The sequence below is a fragment of the Ananas comosus genome, linkage group 7, assembly GCF_001540865.1.
Source record: "Ananas comosus cultivar F153 linkage group 7, ASM154086v1, whole genome shotgun sequence".
NCBI lineage: Eukaryota > Viridiplantae > Streptophyta > Magnoliopsida > Poales > Bromeliaceae > Ananas > Ananas comosus.
The window spans coordinates 3,707,999-3,723,772 of NC_033627.1; the positions used below are offsets into that span (position 1 = coordinate 3,707,999).

The 15,774-nt window shown below is 33.7% G+C and overlaps 2 protein-coding genes across 3 annotated transcripts; one reads left to right on the forward strand and one right to left on the reverse strand.

The window, feature by feature from the left end:
- On the forward strand, positions 7,109-10,748 carry LOC109712892 (gamma-glutamyl peptidase 5-like). Its single transcript, XM_020236688.1, has 4 exons — positions 7,109-7,645; positions 9,417-9,572; positions 9,723-9,890; positions 10,384-10,748. Exons 1-4 carry the CDS (start codon positions 7,244-7,246, stop codon positions 10,516-10,518), a joined length of 861 nt encoding a protein of 286 aa, XP_020092277.1. The 5' UTR covers positions 7,109-7,243; the 3' UTR covers positions 10,519-10,748.
- LOC109712893 (uncharacterized protein C6C3.02c-like) lies at positions 11,269-15,039 on the reverse strand. 2 transcript variants are annotated; one of them, XM_020236691.1, is made up of 5 exons: positions 14,893-15,039; positions 12,286-12,345; positions 12,060-12,134; positions 11,762-11,943; positions 11,269-11,602 (listed from the first exon to the last, which is right to left on the reverse strand). In XM_020236691.1, exons 1-5 carry the CDS (start codon positions 14,912-14,914, stop codon positions 11,501-11,503), a joined length of 441 nt encoding a protein of 146 aa, XP_020092280.1. In that variant the 5' UTR covers positions 14,915-15,039; the 3' UTR covers positions 11,269-11,500. The 2 variants fall into 2 exon arrangements, with proteins under 2 accessions (XP_020092280.1, XP_020092279.1); XM_020236690.1 differs by having other exon boundaries at positions 12,060-12,140.

Genomic DNA, 15,774 nt, shown 5'->3' on the forward strand with positions numbered 1-15,774 from the left:
CTTTTAATCCTCAAAGTATGAGACGTGAGGAACTTCCCTCTTCAAATTTAATTTTATTATAATTTATTAGTCAAATTTTAAATTGTTACAAATTAAATCACATATTCTAATTTTTTTTGACTAAATACCGGTGTGTCATTAATGTAAAAAATATGCCATAGACTTCTTTTCTAGAAAGTAAATCCGGATACACTATACCATAAGAAAGAAGGAATTTCTTACGGAATTCAAACTAAAATAATATATCTAGATATTAGGAATAAAAGTATGGGTAAAAATTCTTATTAGGATTTTAACCAAATTTTGAAATAATAATAATTAAGATACCAAATCACTTTCACGTAATATGTCTATATTTAATTAATCAAATTAAACTATAAAATTTAAATTATAAAACTTTATAATAAATTAAAATTTAAAAAAATTAAATTTCGACGAAGGACCAAGCGTAATTTAGCCTTTCTCCGGAGACTTTCCTGACTCAAGTTGGTTGGCTGTTGGAAAAGCAAAAAAGTGGGCCGTTTTTGTTAGGAAGCAAAGCCCCCAAAAAAAAAGAAAAAATAAAAGAAAAAGAAATGACACGGAGATTCTTCCACGTAAATCACTTTTCTTTTCTCTGTCTTCCTTTCTCTCTATTCTTGCCCAAGCATGTCAACACGTCAAATTCGTCACAACTCCAGGTCTCAACCAATGAGCCACCGCCACGACATCTAAGGGGCCATCTGATTGGAGGTAATTATGAATGCATTGTATTAAAAATAGAAAAAACTTCAAATACCCCGGTGGTTTCATTCTTTCTCATCTCAGTATCCTGTTATTTAAAGTGTATTAAATTAGTACCCTGTGATTTTACACTTTCTCACTTTAGTATCCTGTGGTTTAATATCTTATGGTTTAAAGTGTCTTACCCTGTGGTTTCGCACTTTATCACTTTAGTACCCTGTGGTTTAATATTTCATTAAGAGAAAAATAAAACCACGGGGTACTAATTAACTTGATACAAAAATAAAATGACAGAATACTAACTTGATACATTTTAAACCATAGAGTACTAAAGTGAGAAAGTGCGAAACCACAGGGTACTAACTACAGGGTACTAACTTGATACACTTTAAACCGCAGGGCACTAAAATGAAAAAGTGCAAAACCACGGGGGGTTTCTTGAAGTTTTCCCTAATTTATTTAGGCTTCATTTGAAATTGTAGGGAGATTGTGTTATGCACGATCAGAAAGGATAATAAAAAAAAATGTTGTTTGTTTCCGTATGTAATATTACATTGCATGTATCGCAATTAATCGGTTATGATATATTTTCTGCGGTCTAATCAGAGAACGCAGAAGCATATCTTTATATATTTTTTCCTCAACTCCATTTTATCTAATGCGTCAGAGAGATTTCAATACCAAACTAAGCCTTAGTTGTGTAAGATTAAGAAGTGCGTTTATAAATTTTTATCATTTTATTTATGAAATAGGAGCTAGGCTACTATGCTCTTGGTGGCACGGAGGCTTCCGTACTATCAAATTGTTTTCAATAATGTGGCTTTCAAATCAATGATCGGCTTCATTAGAGTTGATCTATACTATTGAAAATATTTGAAAACTAATTTCATAAATTTTCGACATTATTTAGTTAGTGATCAAAAGTTCTCAAAATTGATAGTTTTAATGGTCGATGTGATGCGTTTGTGAATTTAACGGTGTAAAATAATTTAAATCTGATAAAATTTTTATAGAAAAATCTTTTCATTATTTAGAGTAAGATTAATATCTCTGATCTTAAATTCAAGTCATTTATCATTATTTTTATGAGATTTTTATTTTTTAACCATTCATTTTTAGGTTACTTGTTTGATAGGTAAATAATATCAAAAAATTATGAAATTTAGTTTTCAAATACCTTCAATAATATATATCAAGCTTAATGTGTCGCATCATCGAAAAATAATATGATAGTACGGAAGCCTCCGTACTATTGATAATATAACAGTTGGACTTATGAGATGATGATATTATCTTTTATGTAAAAAAAAAATTATATTTAAAAAATATTTTAGTTAATAAATATATTTTGGTCAAAATATAAAAATTATTTTTTTAAATATTTATATTTAAAAGAATATTTGAGAAAGATTTTTGAAATCAATAGAAGAACTTTGCTCGTCCAGGAATAAATAAATTATTTAGTACATTAAAAATTATCCCAAAACAAGTACATATTAACTCTTTAGAAATAGAATATATAATATACTATAAATTTCTATGGAATTCAAACACTCCTCAGGTTTTAAGAAAAAAGTGGGACCCGCCTCTTCTCTAAATATTAGAAATAAGTTTTTTAGTGGGGCCCACTTTCTCTCAATTTTTAATTAAGAGGGGCCATTTAATTAAAACTTTTGGATTCCTTCTCTCCTTCCAAACGCCCTTCCGTTTTCTCTCTCTCTCAATCTGCATTTTAAAAAAAATGTGGGACCTGCCTCTCTTCTAAATATTAAGAATAATTTTTTTAGTGGGTCCACTTTCCCTTTCTTTCTTTAATTAGAAGAGGCCATTTAATTAAAATTTTGGATTCCTTCTCTCTTTCCATGCGCCCCTCCGTCTTCCCCTCTCAATCCCGCGTTTTAGAAAAAAATGTAAGACCCGTTTTTTCTCTAAATATTAAGAATAATTATTTTCATAGGACCCACTTTCTCTCTCTCTTTAATTAGGAGGGGCACATTTAATTAAAATTTTTGGATTTCTTCCCTCCTCCCCCAAACGCCCCTCCGTCTCCTCCCTCTCAACTTTTGTTTAGTCCATCCCACTTGCCCCTTCCACTCCTCTATCTCAAATTCTCTTCTTTTTTTTTTTACCACCCGCTCCTCCGCCTTCTCTTCTCTATCTCATTCCTTTCAATCCAGAAATAACGCATAGCGTGCAGTGGTGGTGGTGGTAGCTAGACCTGGCAATCTCGACCCATACTCGTGGGTGCCCGCGGGTTACCCGCAAATTTGCGGGTATGGGTACCAACTTTTCAAACCCAAAAAATTACGAGTAAAACGGGTGGGTACCCATTAAGCTGTTGGCATTTTGGATAACCCGCGGATACCTACGAGTACCCGCACATATATATTTTTAATTAAAAAATACATATTTTAATTAAAATACATATATTTTTATTTATCCATCATAAAAATTCTAACCCTAATTTCTTATCGCGTCTTTTATATTACGAATTTTTTTTTGCTTTAAAACTTTAAATATTTTTATTATATGTTATGATATTTTAAATAATGAATTATGTTATATTTTTAAAACTTTTATATATGTATTTGCACTTAAAAAATATAAGAGAAAAAAAGAAAAAAAATTGCGGGTAACCCGCATACCCACCCACTCACCCACGGGCGGGTATGGGTAAAGATGTTGGTTACTCAAAAATTTGCGGGTAAATTTTACTCATGCCTAAGTAACTCGCCGGTGCAATGACCCGCCCGCGGGTTATCGAACCTGCCCGTTTGCCAGGTCTAGTGGTAGCCGGTTAGAGAACGAGGTGGCGATGGAGGTGGGCAGGAGCGGTATGCAGTTCCACCACCGCAGATATCAAAGAAGAGCCTATGGTCTCTGTGACGGGATGCGGTTCTTTCTCAATAGAATAGTGACTTCTTCTTCTTTTTTTATGTCTTAGTGTTATTTGATTTTATGCCGTGAATAATTTATTTAATATTAATATTTTATTTTTTAAGAGACCTTTTTTGAACTATTTTGGATTCAATTTGTACCCTTTTTTACTTTTATTTTCTGCCTTTTTTTTGTTTTCTATTAGATTTAATTTTGTAGAGTAAACTATATGGATAAGTCCCTACATTATTTGGATATTACAATAAATGTGTTATTACCAACAAGATCAACTGCCTTGCCTTTTTATCAGGTTTCATAAATTTCATCGAAANTTTAAATATTTTTATTATATGTTATGATATTTTAAATAATGAATTATGTTATATTTTTAAAACTTTTATATATGTATTTGCACTTAAAAAATATAAGAGAAAAAAATAAAAAAAAAATTGCGGGTAACCCGCATACCCACCCACCCACCCGCGGGCGGGTATGGGTAAAGATGTTGACTACTTAAAAATTTGCGGGTAAATTTTATCCATGCCTAAGTAACCCGTCGGTACAATGAACCGCCCGCGGGTTACCCAACCTGCCCGTTTGCCAAGTCTAGTGGTAGCCGGTTAAAGAACGAGGTGGCGATGGCGGTGGGCAGCAGCGGCATGCAGTTCCACCACCACAGATATCAAAGAAGAGCCTATGATCTCTGTGACGGGATGCGGTTCTTTCTTAATGGAATAGTAACTTCTTCTTCTTTTTTTTTATGTCTTAGTATTATTTGATTTTATGCCGTGAATAATTTATTAGTATTAATATTTTATTTTTTAAGAGATCTTTTTTGAACTTTTTGGATTCAATTCGTACCTTTTTTTACTTTTATTTTTTGCCTTTTTTTTGTTTTCTACTAGAATTAATTTTGTAGAGTAAACTATATGGATAAGTCCCTACATTATTTGGATATTACAATAAATGTGTTATTACCAACAAGATCAACTGCCTTCTAATCAGGTTTCATAAATTTCACCGAAATCTAAAAATCAATAATGTATCCAAAATTTTGAAAAAATAATTCCCAAAATGTAGTTATATATTGATATTTCTTTTTTACATTTTTATTTCTTTATTTAATTTGTAAATTTTAATATGATCATTTCATTTTTATTTTTTTATGTAATTTACAAATTTTTACTATAATAATTTCTATTCGCTATATCGCGCGGGTCTCTAAACAAGTATAATAATAAAATTCATAAATATAATGTTTAATTATAGATAATTAAGTAAAAATTTATGTCTTTTATTTTAGGGTTAATTGCATATAGGTCCCCATAAATATAATAAATTACAAATGTATTCCTGTAAATTTCAACTTTCATAAATTATTCTTGCAAAATTTCTAATGTTTTTAAATATATCCCTCTGGTATATTACCGTTAAAGAACCGTTAGAAACCTGTTTATATTTTCAATTTTGCTATCACAAATATGTCCCTCTAAAAGTTATAAGAGAATAATATAAAAGAGATAAAAATATCAAAAATTAAATAAGGTAAAGTATTTAACTTATGATTAACTAAATTTTTTTAACTGATTCTAACGACAAAAATATATCTGAAAATATTAGAACTTTTGTAGGAATAATTTATGAAAGTTGAACTTTATATAAATATATTTGTAATTTACTATGTTTGCTGGGACCTGTATACAAGTAACCCTTCATTTTAATAGATTGGATGCAGGTACAATTGCTTTGTCTCTAACTATATTCAATTTGAAAACCACTAAGTCTACAATTCAAAAAGATTATAAACTCTATAATCCTCCATCCATGAGGCTGTAGGATTTATCAATCTTTTTTTTTTTGAGATTTAGTAAAAAAATTTTAAAAAATGTGAAGTAAGTGCTAAGACAAGTAAAAATATTAGGACGTTCGAGGATAAGTAAAATGAATTGTAGGGATATGGTCGCTTATATAATTTTTTTAAAAAAAATGCTCCATGTGGATCCCACCATTTTACACCCCCTCATTTGAGGATCTAATGATAAAAAAATTTCTTATAATTAGTAAATAAATTCCAACCATGAAATAGTTAATGCTGAAAGATAGAAAATTCTCAATAACTATTCACTTTTTACTTTTTTTTCTCTCACTTTTAAATTTGACTTCTTAAAATTTTAAAAATATTTTCAAAAGATTATAGCATTAATAAAGAGAGCTCTTTGTTTTGTAATAAAAAAATAATTTTTAATATATTTTTTATTTTTAAAAATATTTTTTATATAAATTATAAAAAATAAACAAAATAATGACAAAATTCTAAGGAATGGTTGGTTAAATGTATTAGCTAAAAATTTTGATAGAATAAAACATAATTTTTTAAAAATTAAAGAAAATAAATAAATATTTATGGAAGTATTTTTTGTGTTTAAGTCAAAGGTTAGATACAAGTCTTACACTAATGTTATAAAACAATAGCATCACGGGATGTGTGGTTTATCAAAAAAGTGTGTAAATTTTTTTTTTTTTTAAAAAAGTTTTCATGAAATTTTTTTTTTCGATTTTTCATCCGTTTTGTATCCAAGAAAACAAGTTTTTTAAAAATTTACTTTCTAAATTTATTTCAAAAATAAAAATATTAGTTTTTTATTAATTTGAAAAGAAGAGTTTTAAAAAGTATATATATATTTTTATAACTAAACGGACGAGAAAAAACGAATTCTTTTTATTTTCAAGTTAACCAAACTGTTCGCTTAAAGAAAAAGAAAAAGTGCAAAAAAACAAAGAATTAGATTAAAATATTATGAACTAGGCTACTATGCTATTAATAGCACCAAGTCATTGGTGCTACCAAGTTTTTGGTCATTGGATTAAGAGATGTGCGATTAGGATAATGTGGGACCCCTCGGGTTGAGTGGGTGATTGGTTGAATAGTATAATCTAACGGGTGAAAATGACCAAAAGGGTAGATCTAACGGCGGAAAACTTGGTAGCACCAAGTGCTTTGTGCTAGTAATAGCATAGTAGCCGGACTCAAATATTATTAATAGCACTAAATTATTGGTGCTATTAAGTTTTTGATTTACCGACCGTCCCTAGAGCATGTGGCAAAAGACTTGGTGGTTGGTATCGAGATCCTAAGTTCGAATTCTAGTTGATTCACATTTATAGCTAAGTTTATTTTTCGAAGTTTTTGATTTTTGAATAAAGCTATATGCAGTTAGGATATCTCTTAAAAAAAAAAGTTTTTGATTTTTCAATGAATCGATGTATGGTTAGAATGATAGTGGTCTTTAAAGTTGAGTGTGTGGTTGATTGAATAGTTATAATCTAACAAGTAAAGATAATCAAAGGTTGATCTAACACAGAAAATTTAATATCATTGTATCCGGACTCCAAAAAAAAAAAAAAATGGCATATTTCCGTAATTTAAGCCGTAAACCATGCCCACTAACTTTCCCCATCCTCCCCCCACCCTCTCCTCATAAAACACTCCTCTCCCTCATAATCTCATTTCCCCTTCTCCTCCTCTTCTATACATTCATTTCCCCCCTCTCTATATCTCTCTCTCTCTCTTAATACATTCCCCTCAAAATCGATCCACAAATCAGAAGAGGGAGGGTGTAGAGAGAGAGAGAGAGAGAGAGAGATGGGGGGAGGGGGTGTTGTTGTTGTTGAAGAGGAGGAGGAGGAGGAAGTGGAAGTGGCGAGGGGGGGAGCGGGGAAGGAGAAGAGGAAGAGGAAGAAGAAGTACGGGGTGCTGATGTGCGCGGAGGAGGAGCCGGAGTACGTGAGGGAGGCGCACGGGGGCTACTTCAAGATGTTCGTGCGGCTGCTCGGGGACGAGGGCGAGACCTGGCACCTCTTCCGGGCGGCGCGCGGCGAGCTCCCCACCGCCGCCGACGCCGCCGCCTTCGACGGCTTCGTCGTCACCGGCAGCTGCAGCGACGCCCACGGCCCCGACCCCTGGATCGCCCACCTCGCCCACCTCCTCCAAACCCTCGCCGCCGCCCGCACCACCATCCTCCTCGGCTTCTGCTTCGGACACCAGGTCCCCCTTTATTTCTTCTTTTATCCAGGCTAAATTACAGAAAACTTCCTATCAAAACCTCATTTTTCTTTTTTTTTTCTATCATTTAAAAATTCACATTTTGCCGGCTTATAAAATGAAAAATGTTTACGCGAGGGTACGGTGTGAACTGTGATGATAAAATGATTATTTTGTCCCTCATCATATTCACAGTTGAGAAGATTGAAAATATTTTTGACATAAAAAAATAATAATAATATCTTATAGATTTTCATGCCAGAAAGAGAAAAAGGAAAACCTAATTTTTTTGAAATAAATTAAATTATTATTATACTATTATAGGAGCCCAAAAAAAAAAGTATTTACTATGTATTATTATTTAGTCTTTGATGAATTTCTTGGGTTTAATGGGATGATATAGGTGGAATATTATTTAATCTAAAGACTACAAAATTAATAGTAAATACTATTTATTTATTAGTAACAGTATCATAAACTGACTTACTAAAAGTATTTATAATATTAAAATCATTCAGTAAGCAAAAGTTAAACCCTTTTATTAGGTTGCAATCACAAAGGGAAAAAGCTTTTCCTAATATATAAATTATTAATAGATGATTTAATCTAATGTTCAAATAATTAATATCATAGCAATATCAGCATGAGCAGTGTTGCTTGTGTTGCTTGTCTGTGTAAATTATTATTCTGATCAATGATTTTTAATACTAAAAATGTTTAAGAAAAATTTATGAACCGTATGGTCCCTATCAGAAGAGTGCAAGGGTGTCAAATATTAATATATAATAACACCACAAAAAACAAAATTAATACGTATGTTGCATATGAAAAGGTGCAGTCACTTTTTGTCCTTTATGACAATTTTTGTTGTTGATGCGTGGGTCACGAGGTGTCGTACCGTGACACAGCTGGTACGTTATTGTCCGTAGAAGACGATCTTTTCTTATTTTGTTGGGATTTTAGAGAATCAATAACAGGAAAATGTCGGAATGTGGATGTAAAAAAACATGTACTATGACAAATTCTTTAAAGATTTTTTTTAGGAAAAATGCCAACATTAATGATCATTTGAAATGAAGAGTTAGAAATTAATAATAGAAAACAAAAAATTCTTGTACCCTCTCCCTTTATCGCTTTTAGCTTTAATATTTTGTAGTTTTAACTGTACTGTTTTCCGTTATTTTGTAGTTTTAACTGTACTGTTTTTCGTTAAAACTATAACTTACTGCACACATGCGGTGGAGTCTTGGAGATGTTTATACACATCTATAGGAGTCGATAAAAAGGATATGAAAAATTGATAAGGAAGGTATGGAACTCCTTGGGATTTAATCCTGATCAGTTTTGAGGAGTTTTTGAAGAGTCCCTACGTCAGAAAAGCAACAACCTATGATGCACATGCGTAGCACACGGTAGTTTTAACGGAGGAAATAACAAGAAAATGCAAGAAAAAACGAAATAGAAATCAGTACAATTAAAATCACATGGTACTAAGTGAAAAAAAAGGGTAATCCACAAGTGTATTTGAAGTTTTCTCTTAATAAAAAAGATTTGACTTTAGTTGTTTTGGACTCGCCATAATCTTTGGTTAATAGTGGTAATGTGAAGAAGCTGGTGTTTTTGTTTGATTAACAGTAGTAGCTTAACTATTTAGCATATTTCTTGCTCTTTTCTTTTTTTTTTCTTTTTTTGTTTTAGTTGTTGTTGCAAGAATTCCTTAGAACAATTCACAAAATACCTTATTTATTCAGTTATTTATTTTTTGTATATGTAGATTTTAAGCCGAGCTTTAGGCGGCAAGACGGGCCGAGCCGTAAATGGATGGGACATAGGAGTGACCTGCATCCACCCTTCTAACTCTACACTGAAGCTTCTCTCTTCCCTCCACATCCCTTCTCATCTCCCTGTCATCGAATGCCACCGCGATGAGGTATACCAAATTCAACCATTTTAGTTAAAAACAAAGTATAACATCTATAGATGCGACAATTATTCGTATTCGCCTTTCTATTGCATCTGAGTGTAGAATCATATAATTCATGAATATTCGAGAAACTCAATAAGTTTTGAAGCTTTTTAGGTGTGGGAGCTCCCTCCTAATGCAGAGGTGATGGCTAGATCAGAAAAAACTGGGATAGAGATGTTTAGGTATGGAGATCATGTCATGGGCATTCAAGGGCACCCTGAGTATACCAAAGACATTCTCTTGCACCTCATTGATCGCCTTCTCCAACGCAATCTTATTCAGGTATGAACAATTTCATAACAAAATTTCTTATGACTTAAAATCGCAAAATTTTCAGCGTAATGTAGCGCACAATCCTTTGTTTTGAATTGTGTACTTTGATATCGAGCCTAATCATGTGGTGTTAAGTTGAGCACTTTGATGTTGAGCCTAATCACTTGGTGTTAAATTGATGCGCTTCTTGATGAAGCAATTAGTTTTTTATGATATATGGTGTTATCAAGTCAAGAACATTTTATCTCTTGCCGAAGCAGCTTCGACTTCAATATCACTACCTTCCTGAAAATATCACTATTAATGTTTAGATTTAATTGCCAGATGCTTTCTGTAAATCTAGCTACACCACGGGTACATGAGCTCGTAGTATCAAAATAGTGTTGGTTACTTCTTTTGAGTTTGTGTTATTGCTGTAGTTTGCAAATTTTAATCTGAATTTCAATCTATGTTGAGACACTTCCTCGCGAATGGAAACTAAAATGGAGGTTTGACATTGCAGATGTCGCATGCCGAAGATGCGAAAGCAAGCTTAGAAGTGCGGGAGCCGGACCGCGAGGCGTGGCAGAGGCTTTGCAAGAGCTTCCTTAAGGGAAAACTGCCGCAGTTGAAGCCTTTACCCATAGAAGATGAGTAATCGGATGACCATCCATTTTAACTTGTACATGAACATTTTCCTCAGATGTACCAATAAGGAAAACTAGATTTGATTAATCTCGGTTGACCTTACTGGTTTTCCACCTGGACTGGACTGGACTGGACTGGACTGGACTGGAGATTATTATTGAATGAATGAGCTTTTCGGTTTTCTGGAACTGAAAGACACAGCAAACATCAACTGATGCTCTTTTCTGGGACTAGGATACATTTTACCTGTGTTATAAATCTCATCTTACAAGATAAAATCAATATTTCTCAGATCAAAATTTGAAACAACTCAATTACAGGCAAGTTCGACGACGAAAAAGAAGATTCATCCCAAGGTCCGTAATAATCAACAACCCTCAAGAAATGGCAAATTACTGCAGATTGTGGAAGGAAATTTGGGTAGAAAAGAGATAGTTCCGACATACTTAAGAAATGGCAAGTTAGAGTGTAGTAAAATGTAACAGTGTAAAGCGTAAGACTACCACATATGACCAATTTACAAAGAAACCACAGCTGCAGAAGGAAAATATGAAAGAAAAAGCAGACTAGCATAAGAAGTGTTGTTTTCGAAACCCAGAAAATTTAATGGTTCTGTACTTAAGAGAGATTTTCACACATTAGCAGCAATTCTCAAACAAAAGTCCTGCTAGTGCTTCAAACATCTCTAGCTAAGCAAACCTCGTAAGCTCCAACACGACAAAATATTGTTACGAGTTCAACAAGGAAATCACACTGTCCATATTTTCAAATCCACGGTTCTCATTTCCAGTTTCTCAGAGTAGAAGTATGCATTTGTGTCCCGTAATTAAACTCAAAAATAACAAGAGTTCAAAGAAATATACGGCACATAGTCATACGAATAGTTTCGACAGTCGGACGAAATTATTCAATAAACATCAGTTACTCTTTGGGCACAAAGAAATGAGCTGCTGCACAAAATAATATCTGATCAATTATTTTATATTATTCAGTTAAACTCGAAGCATCTCGCCAGAACCACCGCGGCGGCACTCGTTCAGCATGTCCAAGTAGAACTGGCACTTGCTGATATCGCTTCCGTCGCTGTTGATACACTGCAAGAAGAGAACAATTAGGACACCCGTAAAAAGAAACATCTCGCAAGAAGATACATATATCAGCGGCCGAGTAATACAACTTCCTACTACTAGCAATCAACGAGTGCGAAAATGCAACTAGGGAAACAGAGAACAGAAGAACAGGAGGGTACTTACATCTTGGAAGGCCTTAGAATGAAGGCTGCACGCATCACGACCCATAGAACCACTCCTTGATGCATCAGAAGCTTCCGCCACAGGTGTAGCAGAGGCAACCGTTTCATGCTGAATTACACCAGGGCCAACAATAGCATCAACAGCTCTACGAGCAATAGCACTTCCGGTCCCAAAAGCCATGCCTATGGGAAAGGGCATAGAAAGGGAAATAAAACACCCATACAGTAAATTAGAGGTCCCCGAATAACTCTTATTAAGCCAAAATGCAGAAATAAATTATGGATCAACTGCCACATACCATCAGCTATAGCAGAACCCAACCCGCCCAGGACTGATCCTCCTCCCTGGACAGGAGGTGCCGGTGGGGGAGCAGCTTTAGTTGAGCCAAAATAGATAATGAGAATGTTAGAACAAGCAGAACAAGAAGAGTTAAAATTGCATGCAACGACTCCACATGATATCTACAATTAATTTTTCTTTTTTTCATTTCATCATAAAAACATGAATAGCAGAAAAGAAATTACCGGGCTGAGGAGGATTCCTGACTGGGGAAGGTCGAGGAGCGGCACGAGGTGCTGCACGTCCTGTAAGAATGAGAAAACACAGTTGGAGACAACAGAGACTATACATAGTAAAATCAATAGAAAAAAAAAAATGGTAAAAGCACAGAGAAGACACTAGATATTGATAAATTAGTTAAATAAATCCAGTTCGTACAACCAAAAAGCGAATAAAGTTTCGCTAATTAGATAACAAATTCAAAGAAAAGGAAGATTTGGTGCTTGATTAGTCAACCTGTAACGAACAAGGCCTTTCGCGACTGCTTCTGATCCCACAAGCCTACAACTTATTCGATTACATAATACATGTTTCTATTTGGAAAAGAAACATCATTGATGGCCATACCATTTGCCAATGAATGGAATTAGTAGGCAAAGTTCAAGTGACTGATTTAGTAGAAAAAAGCACAGATAAGTTCTCACTTTTCCAAGAAAAGAAGTCTTTTGTGCCTACTTAGTCAAGTTCTGGAATTGCTTCTATACTCGAGAGAAGCATTTCCAAACAAATATTCTAGAGTTACTGGAGTTAGTGGCAAAAGTGATAAATCAAGATGAGCTTCTGGGCTGCAAAAGCAGATCCCATTTGACGCACTTGCTTCTTCTAGTTTAACTGGGGAACTCCCAGAGGGAATTATACGAAATATTTGTTGGCGCATCATTACAAATTCCACAAGAGCCAATTATGCAATAACGTAAAAGCTTGCGAACAAGCAGCTTAGCATTTATCCTTTTCTTCAAGTTCTTTGCCAGATACACCCCCTTAGGATCCGAAGATGGCAAGTACGATCGTCAACGAAGATCACCCAACATGAACACGTTGCTTAAAATGATAGATCACAAAAGCGAACAAGATTCATAATGTTCTTCTGATAATTGAAACTGTGCGAGCAGAACCATCCAAACTATAAATACTATGAGATGGGTTCTTCGACTTCCATTTGTGAAGAGGAGGCGAGTCAATACACTAAGCTTACGTATAATTGAATAGTGAAATAAATAAAAAGGACAATAAGAGCCTAAATTGGGCAATAATGCCATGGGACTACTACTAACATCCTTCTGTGTTTGCTAGCATATCATCCGACTCCTTTCTTTTCCTTTTCCTCGACATCTTATTTATTCACCAAATCTAAGATCCTAATTGGGAAATTATGACCCCAACTCATTCCCTAATAACACTATAAAAAAAAACTGTTGTCAAATGAGGGTGAAAAACATTGGTGGCAATTTCATAAACACTTGGTGGGCAATTTCACAATCCACCCTCTACAAGCATCAAATGGAGAGCCAAGTACAAGAGCAATAACAAAATAAACCTAATCACAAGAACACAAGGATTTACGTGGTTCGGCTATGCCTACATCCACGGGAGAACAATGCAAAAGAAGCTTCTACTATAAATTTGGAGATTACAAGAGAGATTCAAATGGGAGAAATATCACCTCAACTCCAAGATATAAAAGAGAGCTCCAACAATCTCTAGCTCTATCCAAATGGTATAAACCACACCTCACAAGGAAGATCTCACCTCCTTCTTGATAAAACCAAGATCACAACCAACTCTAGAGTTTCTTTCTTTCTCCCACTTCTTTTCTCACTCTCTACTTCTCTCTCTATTTTTTTTTCTCTCTATTCTAATATCCCACTTTAGCTCCCTAAGAGAAAAGACTAACAATATGGGCCTTTGGATTGAAAGAACCATGATCCAAAAGCTTACAAATAGGGGCCCACATACATGATAAGAAAATATAGAAAGAGAAGATTTTGACTTCACCAAATTACATAGCCCAAATAGCAAGGCCCAAATAAGAAATAGGCCCAATATAATTAGCTCAACAATAACAGTAGTATTTTTATCAAGAATAACACCATTAACCTAATGACACTTAACTTAAAGCTAGAAATTGAATGAGAAATATTATATCTATAGTCAACTACAGAAAACCCAAAACGGAGATATAGAACACCCATGGTTTCTTCTTTTTTTTTTCTTTTGTTTTTTCGGGAGAACGAAAAAGAAGATGTTTATTTGAGAGAAGCAGAGAGTTTGCAAACAAATCTGGAAGGCATAAATCAAAGAAATGGGTGATTTTAAAGACAAAGAACTGAAATGGAACTTTAGGAGGGAAAAAAACGAAAAAAAAGTGCTTCACTGCTGAATTTTATGCTCACATACATGCCTTTGACTGTAACAACTATTCCATTTTGCAACTAGAAAAAAAAAAAAAAAAAGTAATCCTAGAAAGGCGTAAACAAGAAATCGATCACCAAATACGCGATACATCCATTTTGAAACTACAAAAAAAATAGCCCTACAAAGACATAAAACGATAAATCGATCACCAAAATCGTGATCGATCCATTTTGCAACCAAACTACTTCACATCAAAAGCTTTTTGCGACGGAACAACTCCACATTAACTACCTATCTCATGGGCAAGAACTACACCCTAATTCTACATCATAACAGATAAAAAAAAACCCCCAAAACACACATCAAACAAGGAGGTTCAAAAAAAAAAAAAGCATTACAATCACAATCAAATTATGAGAGGGAAGGGGATTGGTTACCTCCGGAGCTTCGACGAGGCATTTTGTGAGATTACGATAAAGAAGAGAGATCGCGAAATGGAAAAAATTGGGAGCGGAGATCTAAAAACTCGTGATGAGAAAATTTTGGGATCGATGGTGCGGCGGTGTTTGAAATAGGAGGGAGGAGAGGGCGCGCGTTGTTTCTAGAAGAATCATGGAATGCGAGTACGCGTATCACCGGTTGATGGTGATCGGACGGTCGGGATCTTTCTTGGGGCCCAAGGCTTGGAAATCCCGTACCGTGTGGCAACAGAAATATACACGCTTCCTGATTTCACTTTTCTTTTTCACTTTAGTACTCTATAGTTTAAAGTTTATTAATTTAGTATTTTATAATTTTATTTTTTCTTTTCATCCGTCCTTATGTTAACTTTCGGATACTCACTTTAATACTGATGTAACGAAAAAAAATCAGTGGAAGAAGATAACAAAGAATTAAAATAAAATTACAGGGTATAAAAGTGATATACTGTAAATCACATAATACTAAAAATGAGAAAGTACAAAATCACACGGGTACAAAATCACATGGGTGATGTTTGAAGTTTTTTCTTTTTTATATATAATAACTCTCAGAAAATTTATAATTTGTTTAAGCAAAATTTTAAAAATATTTATTTTGGCCAAATAATTTATTTAATATCTAAATAAAGCTAAAAAAGTATAAATTATTTGCCCTTTTTTTCAAAAAAAAGATAAATTAGATTTTTCTGTTATATCTTTCAAATACAATTCTAATAACAACTAAAAAAATTTAAAAACCAACCTATAATTTGACCCCATAAATCTTAATAACTTATCCATTAAGTCTTAGAAATTCAATTTAAAGCATAACAACCTGCATAAATAATAACAATTTAA

Coding starts and splice junctions, on each gene's coding strand:
- LOC109712893 (XM_020236690.1), bottom strand. CDS start 14,914: ATGCCTCGTCGAAGCTCCGGAG. Junction 12,346..14,892: donor GCCTCGTCGAAGCTCCGGAG/GTAACCAATCCC, acceptor TCATTCTTACAG/GACGTGCAGCACCTCGTGCC. Junction 11,944..12,059: donor GGGTTCTGCTATAGCTGATG/GTATGTGGCAGT, acceptor CCTTTCCCATAG/GCATGGCTTTTGGGACCGGA.
- LOC109712892 (XM_020236688.1), top strand. CDS start 7,244: ATGGGGGGAGGGGGTGTTGTTGTTGTTGAAGAGGAGGAGGAGGAGGAA. Junction 9,573..9,722: donor TCGAATGCCACCGCGATGAG/GTATACCAAATT, acceptor GAAGCTTTTTAG/GTGTGGGAGCTCCCTCCTAA. Junction 9,891..10,383: donor TCCAACGCAATCTTATTCAG/GTATGAACAATT, acceptor TTGACATTGCAG/ATGTCGCATGCCGAAGATGC.